Source organism: Fistularia commersonii, chromosome 6 (genome assembly GCF_037954325.1).
Source record: "Fistularia commersonii isolate RoL2024-O1a breed Wild chromosome 6, RoL_Fcom_v1.0, whole genome shotgun sequence".
Lineage (NCBI taxonomy): Eukaryota > Metazoa > Chordata > Actinopteri > Syngnathiformes > Fistulariidae > Fistularia > Fistularia commersonii.
The window spans coordinates 9,148,901-9,159,269 of NC_141289.1; the positions used below are offsets into that span (position 1 = coordinate 9,148,901).

The 10,369-nt window shown below is 40.2% G+C and overlaps 1 protein-coding gene across 1 annotated transcript; it reads right to left on the reverse strand.

The window, feature by feature from the left end:
* Positions 1 to 2,248: 2,248 nt before the first annotated feature.
* ccnt2b (cyclin T2b) lies at positions 2,249 to 9,981 on the reverse strand. Its single transcript, XM_086148019.1, has 9 exons — positions 9,774 to 9,981; positions 9,173 to 9,254; positions 8,956 to 9,084; positions 7,215 to 7,275; positions 6,946 to 7,008; positions 6,657 to 6,702; positions 4,041 to 4,204; positions 3,508 to 3,578; positions 2,249 to 3,422 (listed from the first exon to the last, which is right to left on the reverse strand). The coding sequence occupies exons 1-9, from the start codon at positions 9,929 to 9,931 to the stop codon at positions 2,436 to 2,438; spliced, it is 1,761 nt and encodes a 586-aa protein (XP_086004145.1). The 5' UTR covers positions 9,932 to 9,981; the 3' UTR covers positions 2,249 to 2,435.
* Between the last annotated feature and the right edge of the window lie 388 nt (positions 9,982 to 10,369).

Below are 10,369 nucleotides of genomic sequence, written 5' to 3' on the forward strand. Positions count from 1 at the left end.
TCATAATCACTGTTTCATTACTCAACTTTCGTCCTATATGTCAGTTTAATTACAAATGCACCAATGAGTTGCTGCAAACTACGTCAAATAATGTGCAATTAAAACCCCCAAAAGGCCATGGGGGCATTAAGACTTCCAATCACATCTGCAACAATCTAGTGAATTTCTTAACTTAGTTACAAAAATATTACTTAAGAGTTCATTTCTCATGATTGAGCGTCTGTTCATTTCCTGTATTAATAACCCTGACGGAATATTTAAAAGGGTCTGTTTGAGTAAAATGATTAAAATGCAAGTTCAGGGTATGAGAAACCATTGATATGAAAAGAATGTCAATATAGCTTGATTCTTCAGAATATAAAATTTGATTCTGTAGTTTGGAGAATTGTGACACATAATGTTGCCATGTGACAAGACTCCTGATGGTATTTCCTAATTCATCTCTTAATTTTTATATGCTCAGGACACTTTGGGTTTGAGGAGTGAGAAAATGCTATCGCTTTTGCATTCAGCAAAATGAATCAGAAATTGTTTCAAATAGATAACATTCACCACAAAACACGTGGGATTAAACTACTTGTTATGCTGAATCTCTGTATTAAGTATCAAGCGCTTGGCTTCTGACATCCTTTTCTTCTGTCTCTTAAGCTCCAAATGCAGGTTTGTGCTTTGTAATTAGCAAAGTTAATCTATTTGATGAGTTGTTTCAAAAAGCAGTTTCATACGAAACAAATCAACTTGTAATCCTTACTGTTTGCATTTTCAGGGTATTTCAATCAATTCAACTCCGACACCCAAAGACTAATTGTTAATCTTTTCATAGGCACATCTAACTAAAGACTAAAATAATACTATGATGGCATTTGATGTTAGAGCAATGCACCACTACCATGGAAACTTAAGGGTTAATATTCAACTAAAATATGACTGGGCTTCCATCCTTGCTTTGATTCCAGTCAGCAGTCATGCCATTCAACAATATCCCCCTGAAAGTGCTAAATTAGGATAACCTTAAATTGTCATTCAAAAGGTCCATTTCTGATACATTTTGCTGACAGCACATAAGTACTCTATGATAAGATTTTCAGTCCATATACAGATACTTTTTTTTTTTTTGCCAAATAGCTTCTTCACAAAGAAATCCAGCAATAGCAGGGCATAAATGAATATTTCATGCAGCAGAAAACCATCTTAATAAAGTTTTATACACTCACAACATTAAGTGTATGTTATGTGTGTATTTTCCCAGCATGCACTTTCCAGATTCCCTGATAATGGTTTCTGCAGTGAATTGGTGACATAAATCTGACAACTGACATTTGCAATAGAACTATTCAGAGAAGTATGTCTGAACTGAAGCATACACCCCACAATGAAAACAGGTTTAATAGCCAGCATTCAATACCAACCGTGTTCATTCCTTCTATTTTTCCATACCTGATGTTCATGTTTTAACATCATCTTCTCTGAAGCACTATGCGTTTTTGATGTTACCTTAGACTCTCGAACAGAAAATAGCTTTGATGTGTAAAAATCTCTTTTACACCTTTATTTAGGCTCCTGGTACACAATTTGAGGAAATGTTCATCGATACAGAGTCTGCTTTAGATCCAAAGATACACTGAATGGAGGAAGGTTTGGACTGACGTAACAAACCCGACAGTTTCAAAGTTAACTACAGTCGTATTTACACACTTGTTTTAGAGATCTGCATTTTCTGATAGTTACACCGATTGTAATCTAAGCGATTGACAAAGTACAATCACAAGGCCTTTTATCAATTTTAGCCAATATATCTTAAATGCACTTTCACAGAAGATGTAACGTAAACTTCATTTGTAGATCTATGAGTCTGCATGGTGAGTTCAGGTGTGGCTCCGAGTGTCTCGATGGACCTTGACTATTTTAACGAACTCTCAAAAATAAGCAAACTGTGTTTCCTAAGACAGAAAGCAAAGTTCTGCTGTGCTCGTCAGCAAACAGACGAGGTGATACATCTCCACAGATACAGGGAATAAACCCACAGACAGGGAGATTTCTTCTTATATTAAAAAAGTTCAAGACCTGAGATTTTTAGTGGAACAAAATTTCATTAAAAAAAAAAAAAAAACTCATAAATTAACTGTAAACTGTCACGATGGCAGCAAACACTAGTTATGTCTTCCCTTTGTGACTGAAAACATGCACATTAAAATCATGTCATGAAATGAACATTTAAAATCCCATTTTCCAGCTGCTTTCTTTAACATTTTCTTCTTTTTCTCGCAAGCTAGTAGTACACAGCTCTATGCGTAATTTTACATTTTTGACAGCGTTAAGAATCAGTGTGTAGACACAACTGAGGGCGATGCGGATTTCACATAACTTAAGACAAATAAAATCATGTTTAAAATTCGATTAAACATGGTAATACCTTAATCTGGTGACTCTGAGGGTTACAAGTTCATTCCTTGGGCACTTAGTAAAGAGTCCAGCATGTCGAAAGTGTCTTTGTAGTCAGTGTGTTGGCCGTTGGCCGTCAGCATGCCATTGGTTCCATCGTGGCTATGATGCTCCATCATCCTCGGGCAACCCTCAGACGAGTAGTGGGACAAGTTGATGCCCTTGGAACTCCGACTGCTCTTGGACGAGTGGTGGTGGTGGTTACTACCGTCAGAGTGAGGCCTCTTCCGAGATGAGCCGGAGCTGCTGTCATTGCTGTGGCTCCCCGGAGCTCGGATGGATAAGGAGGCGTTTCCGCTGAGGGAGTAGGGGTGCGAGTGGCCGTGTTTCGAGTGGCGGTGGCCAGTGTGCTCTTTGTGCTTGTCCTTGCTCTGCTCCAACCCTCCGTGACGCTCTGAGGAAACTTTGATCCTCATCTTGAGCTCCTCACTGGTGGCCGAGCCATTCTCAGCGAAGGACGGGGGCAACCGAGTCTTTTTGGAACTGGATTTCTCTCTCCTCTCGCTCACCTGGCTGGCCTGCTGCGTTTGCGAGCGTTTCTTGTGGTGGTGTGAGGAGAGACCGGGAGGCTGCGTGTACGTTTCTGACACCTCCTCCTTTATGCCATTCTGCAAGGCTAGCTCTGCGGCTTGCTTCTCCCGGTACTTTTCCAAAGTCAAGACTTTTTGCTGCCGCGAAAAAGGTGCGGCATTTGCGTCGAGCTGCTGGTGTTTACTACTGGAGCTGCCTGCAGCTTTGTGTTCGTGTTTTACCACCGTGAAGTCTGAGTGGGGAGGCTGGGAAAAGGGGTCGCTTAGTGGCTGATAGGAGGCGTAAGAGCCCGCAATGGCATTAAGTGAGGGCATCTCCGCAGAGTCAGATGTTGAAGTGGAGGGAAAAAAGGAGTTGGTGACTCCAGGAAGGCTTTCTAACGACGTCCCCTGGAAGGCACTGTCCACTGTAGGACCCTCCCACTTTGGTTTCTTCGCTGCTTGAATGGCCTGGGGAATGAAAGGAGACCACAGCAGTCAGTCCCCGTATGTTGCTGTCAAACACATGACTTTGCATCGACATCAGCTGACGCACCCTCCAGTTTCGTATCCTCTTCAATCTGCTGGGCGTTTTCTCCAGGATCTGAAGAAACTCGTGTGTGAGCTCTGATGGGTAAAGAACCATGTGAGCTAATTTCTACCGAAGGACTGAAGTTATAGCTGTAGTCCTGTTAGTATTGATGAAGATCATCTATTATCTGCTGAGTTATGGTTTGATTCAACATTCATCCTCATCTCCATGGCGATAGCAAGTGTGATACCAACTAATTTCAATGTGGTGTTTCTGAAATAGTTTTGTGCAAGCACAAACACAGTGATTTCAGAGTGTGCTCAAAAAGAGCAGCTTAAACATGAAGAATAGGAATAAAATCAGAATCCTTTCCATCTTTTAGGTAGAGCTCAGCAGGGACAGGAATCAAGGAGAATTTTGGAAAACAAGGCTTACTTATCTTGAACCCTTATTCAAAAAAAGCAATAATATCCCCTCCCACCGACACACACTACTGTGATCTAAGCATTAAATCGTCAGTCTAGGAGCAAAAGAACTCAAAAAATAAAATCTCTCACCATCTAGCAGCTGCAGTGTTACAGTCTGGTCCACATACTCCCACCAAGGTTTGCCATCTGTGGACACCGGGATCTCCCAGTTGGACCACTTGCAGGCCAGGTGGATGCAGACACATGCGACAACCGTGGGCCTGTACTGCAGGCAGAAGGTGGTGAGGTGCAAACTGCAGGGAGCAGAAAAACAACAGAGACAGATCATAGTGTCAGCTAGCAGTTTTTAGACTCAGCTTCAGCATCTTATAAACAGCAAACATGGTGGCAGAGGTTCCTTTCAATACTGAAGATTATTTCCACATCACATACACACATCCTTACCTCATAGAGCGGGAACATTAAGACAATTTTGTTAGATATCATCCTAAATGTCTGAATGAGACTCAATTCACCATCTTTGAAGATTAGAACACAGACATTGTCACAGCAGGCCATTTAAAAAAAAAAAAAGAAGATTTAATTTACATTTTAAGTTGACAGGATTATTTAGCATTAAAGTCTGTGTTTCTCAACTTTTTACAACATTAAGGTTGAAAATTCAAATCAAGACGAAAATCTGTTTACACATTAAATGTAAAAAATGGTGATGACACCAGAGCAAATATCATCACAGAAACTTTACATTGGAAATTTGACGGAGAATAGCTGTTGCGCATTGAAAAAAAAATTAACATAAATTTAACCTAAGTCTTGGAAAGGTTAAATTCCCCCTGCTCCCTGAATCCCAAATTACACTGCAAACTGGCAGTCAATCAGTCCAACCGCACATGAACAATAGATACTCGAAAACCTAAAATGTCAGGGCTCTTGTTTATCAGGCCTTCAAGTATCCCTCAATGAAGACTGAGCAGGATGAGCAAGTGACTGGGGCAGAACATTGTGTCACACATGCAAGGAAAATGTACTTTCCCCATATACTAAGTAAAAATCAATAATAATTTGCATAATGTATCAGAATGACTGCTATATGAGTAAACTGTTAAGATACAAGAGTGATTTTTACAGCAAAACGCAAACTCGGAAAAACACAAAATACTTTCAATTTATCAGACAATTCTATGAAAATTTTCGATGTCTTCATTACGAGCATGCACTGGATAAGTTGACATACGGTTACTTTGATTAACGTGGCTCTCACATTATTCACAAAAGCACATTTGAACTCCGAGACTGTAGGAGAATTGGGATCTACAATAGGGAAGTGTTTTGCGTGTTCTTGTGTATCTCATCTGGTTGTTCTGATTAACCAATAATTTCAGCACCAACTGTCAGAGGACTGGCTCACAAATTAAGTTATTTCAATGTTGGGCGGTTCAGACATTATTTTAGTGACAGCTGGCAAGTGACAAGAAACATTAACGTAGAGTGGTATGTGTCTGTGGCAGAAGATAGATGATGGTTTAAAAAAAAAAAAAAAAAAAAACATTGGTAGAGGTGGTAATTCATGTGTGTTATCGATTAATAGTCGCCACATATTTAGGACCAAGCAAAATCTATTTCTAACTTTGCACGTCCGGTTTACTAACAAGCGATCTGCAGGGCAGGCAGCAACAACGAAGTAGTTCATTTAGAAATTAATATCAGATGCTTTAATAAAAAACTAGCACAAATGGAAAGCACTCTTTTCTCTCCCACACAATGTGACTCAAATTATTCTTTACCAAGGGCTTTCATGTAATCACCTACTGTCCTCACAAAGGTACCTCCCGTTGCTTCCCGTGTGAGTCCAAAGAAATCAGTCATTTCCTTCATTTTGAAAGCCCATCAAACACTTATTTCAATTTCTAAAAATTTGTTTACTTCCTTCTGATTGATGACTGACAGGACTGCCCTCCAACACAGGGAAACATGACAAATACAGACAACAAATTCATTAAAAATTGAAGCAGATAAACAAGTCTTCTTTTAAAAGAAAGAAAGCTATATATATTTCGTTTAATTTGATTTATTGAAAAATAACCAACACTGAGGGACATCTGTAGTCCAGAGTGTAAACTTCAGTTATTTGTTTTTACAAAAAGTCACTGTTAAAAGGAGGTACCTCAAAAAAAATCCACCTCAATATAGAATAAGAAAGGTGAAAACATTTGAAAAACAAATTAGTGAAATATTCTTGAAAATTTTTACAAGAAAAACAGCAGTCATGTGCTAATATGCCTCTGCTCTTCCACTCAGATGTACACAAAAATAAAAATAGCCAGTTTGCAGTGTAGTTTGGTTTTCAATGTTAGCACTTGTGGGGTGAAAAATGTACAGCAATATTAAAACTTAAGAGAACCATGAGCTATACTTACCAAATCACTCTATAAGATTAAGAATCTTTAGCGGCAATCTATATTCAGGCTACCATCTGAGTTTTTTTTTAGACATATGCACTCTGTACCAAACAACCTCGAGAGGTAAACAGCACCACTACACTCCACATTGTGCATTCAACCCCTATGTGCCAACACAGAGCCCTTGTACAATACACCGCACATCGCAACCTGGCCGGTACTTCCCCAATACAGGGGTTCCCAAGGTCAAGGCGCAAACAGGGCGTTGGACACAGGAAGGGGGACCCTGCAGGGCCGGAAGCTATAGTGTGCCATTACAGTGCAATAACGGGAACAGGATAATAACCTGTTGGTAGCCATGAAATAGGAAGTCTGTGCCAAATCCTTGCTTGCTGTGAAGGAAAGAGAAAGTTACTTTTAGAAGCATATTGATACTTTGCAATTCAACAGTCACATCTGTCACTAGCACCCCCAAAGATAAATGTTGCTACTACAACTCATGTGGTTGTGTGGACGATAAATTTGGGTCAGAGAGTAGACCTGTGCTACTGGACCTGCACATCTTATACAATCACAAAGCAGGACTTGCTATTAGTAAACATTAAAGTGAAGAAAAACAGGTGAGAATGGCATACCTCGTACTAGCTGCGAACACTTCACAACATCTGTGTGTGGATGATCAACTGTTATTTCAAAACCTGCAAGATGGTGGGGGAAATGGTGAATGTAAAGATAAGCCTCTGGCACCAGAACATGGTCAGAAAAAAACAACAATGAAATGTAGGTTGTATTGCTCAAACAACCAAAATGAACATTAAAAAAAAACATGGACATGTGGCACATGGCTCCCCCGTAAAAATTCTGTAGTAACAAGACTGACAGTAGAAAGGAGATAAGCACTCACCCAGTGTCTGCAGCACGACTGTTTCCAGCGCTACAAGCTCTTGTGACTGCTGTTGGAATGCCTGAAAGATCAAGCATCGGTACTTCAGAGAAACATTATCAAGTTTTCAGTTAATTCAACATAAAATCATTTCTAGCAGTTAAGCTAGTGCAGAGCTACCGTTTGAAGAAGGCAAAATATGCTGACAAAAATCTGTATATATAAAGCCTTTCAATTTTGAAACCTACAAAAAACGCAACTTCTCTCTTGCATATTATAATAAATGTTTGAACTCAAGTTGTGAGTTAAAAAATATAGAGAAAAAATAAGACTTCTGTAGTTCAACGGAATTGCTTCTATTTCCAAATATTCAACTGGGGGTTCTTGAGTTCACTTTAAAGTTGAGACAGGTTGAATGTACGGAACTCAACAGAAGTGAAAATGCAACCTGTGATTATCAGTCAACTAGAGATTCATAATACATCTGGTAGTTTTAAATAAGATGTCTAGGCAACCATGGAGGAACACGTGGTTTAGAAACTTCATGTCGATGCTGCATAATTATTTCAAAAGGTGGTCTTTGCTGCCTTCAGCAATGGACATCAATGTGATTTATAAGGTCCCAGATGTACATTAACCAAATAAATGAGAGAATCACTGAACTCTTCTAACATTACCGAATTCAGTCTTGACACTACGACACCACAAAGTGTCAATTCTCCCCAAGGGAATAGTCCTCTGCTATTCCTCCACTTACTTTCATCTTCTCTTACTTTAGGAGGGTGAAGCCATCCACCTTGTGCATTCACCCTGCTCCCACTCGTTCTGTGTACCCACATGACTATGTATATACATCTGACTAATCTGTATTTCACCAGTGGCCAATTAAATTGTCAATCCCTATGTTCTTTGTGATTTTTTTTCTACTGACAAGTGAATTGTTCTCTGCGCGATCACCAACCCACTTGATGCAGCAGCTCAACAGAAAACTGATGAACCAGTACAGCAATGACAGCAGAACGGTTGCTTCATAGAGGGTCTGAGTAAATCGATGGATGTGGGTGTCAAACCAAGCCTCCCACTCTCGACAGCGCTTGGTGTGAACTCAGCATTACATGAAAAAGCAGCAAAATGTACGAGCTAAAAGTTTACAGAATCCGAATCTGTTATTTAGAAATCCCATGAACTATGCTAATCAAACGACTTATGATCCGGAGATAATATGGCCAGCACATACAGACGGAGTTCCATACTTAAAGGTTCATTTCCCATCCTCTGCTTGAAGGTAGTGGGATCAAGAGCTAATATTCAATGGCTGCCATATCTATGCCAGAGCAAACTGCAGGTTTTGCCTGTCTCAGCTGTTGACTTTTCTATTACTACAATGATTATTCAGGGCCTGACTACCATATATCACAACTTACTTTGATTACATTTAAAGTTTCAGTTCCACTAAATCATACCACAATGTCTTGAGGTTGATTTGAGCCTTAGGTAGCAATCTCTGAGTAGATTAATGATGGCAAAAAGTATGACATGGCAAGAGGGAACAGGGTCCAAAAATGTCAAAAAAATGCCATGGTTTGCCTAACATGAAGTTGCAGAGGGTGTAATAAAGAGGAACCTTTTTTTTAATTTTTGTTGAATAACAGTGGTACCATTTTCTCAATCAGAAAACCGACTGAATTAGGTCTCAAGAAATGGTTGATTCCACTATCTATATTCCCACAATGAATAGGCTCTCCAATTTTTTGGTACTTACATTGCTCTTTGTGTCTAGGGCTGGCTCTTGGGGGTTAATGCAGGCATGGGCTATTTTAATAACATGCTCCAGCTTCCTGGGCTGCTCCTCGACTTTGGCTGCCAGGAACAACGTCGTCTGTGAAATGATCTGCGGAGGAAAAAACCCGAGTCAGTTTTCATTCCCGGTTCCGCCCGTAATTACAGTGGTAGAAACCGCTACGTTGCGTTTAACTTACATTTCTGTGGAATTTGGTGAAGGGATGAATCATATAAAACCTGTGCATATATACAATAGCAGTGTTGATGATAAGTTGGGATCTGGGTGAACGGTTAAGGCAACGACGACGAGCGTTGGAAACCGTAATAGCATCGAGCTAGCATTAGCGGGCTACTCGGACAAACGTGTACCACGTCAGTTAAAATTAAACGTGACCGCACCTATATTCTTATTTTCCGGCAATTATTTAGTATGATTTTAAAAATGATACATAACAGCACCAATCTCTATATCTACTGCATGGTTTGGGTAAAGAAAGACGATGCTTAAACGTTCAGCTTCTTCAGAAACCAAACAATGGCTAGGACGAGCTAGCAAAACTGGCACGTAGGCCTCACTAGTTTAACACACAATAAGCAGAATAATAGGCACTTATCAGTGAGACATCTTGTCCGACCACAATTTGACCGGACTAGAGAGTTGTTTTAAAAGCGTATGCGCGGCTAAAAAATGAATTTTATTAATTCAAATCAATCCGACCGTCCCAGGCTAAAGCTGACTCGAGTTAGCCAAACTGTAGGGTGAATGAACGTCAGCTACCCAGTGATTCAAAAGGATACACGTTGAGTCTCTGGCCTATATCTTGGATTAAATTGGCGGCTTGTTGGCGGTAGGAAAGCTCTCTGTCGGCCTCTATTCCGCAGCGGCGAGACGGCGTATTTTCGAGCTGCTCCCGGGTGAAGAGCCATTTCGTTGAGGGTCCCCGGTGCACCGCCATTACGCTCCCACTGCCAAACCCGACGGTGCTAGCATCGGGTGGGAGCAGTGCAACAGGGGCAGCGGAAACACGTAATGCGCAGGCGCAGCTACTTTGAAACCGGTTATCGATTTTACAACAGTGCCTCTGGTGGTCGGCGATGGGAAGAGTCTCCCAGCCCTCCACCACGTCTGTATCGGATAACGTTTTCGGCGAATTCAAAAATTATTATATTGATCAGTGGTGCTTGTTTTTTCGGCATTTTACCCATTTTACACCCTCTAAGATTTTTGCTTCACCATAAAGAAAAAAAATAATATGTAATATGTAATATGTATATATATATATATATATATATATATATATATATATAGAGAGAGAGAGAGAGAGAGAGAGAGAGAGAGAGAGAGAGAGAGAGAGAGACCTACATCGCATTTTTGTAGGTCTAGAAAAAGCATA

What these genes read in the sequence shown, in the direction of transcription:
- ccnt2b (XM_086148019.1), bottom strand. Translation starts at nt 9,931, where the DNA reads ATGGCGGTGCACCGGGGACCCTCAACGAAATGGCTCTTCACCCGGGAG. An exon ending in GTGTTCGCAGCTAGTACGAG is followed by an intron (nt 6,703 to 6,945) that starts GTATGCCATTCT and finishes TTTCCTTCACAG; the next exon opens with CAAGCAAGGATTTGGCACAG. An exon ending in TATTTCATGGCTACCAACAG is followed by an intron (nt 4,205 to 6,656) that starts GTTATTATCCTG and finishes TGCTCCCTGCAG; the next exon opens with TTTGCACCTCACCACCTTCT.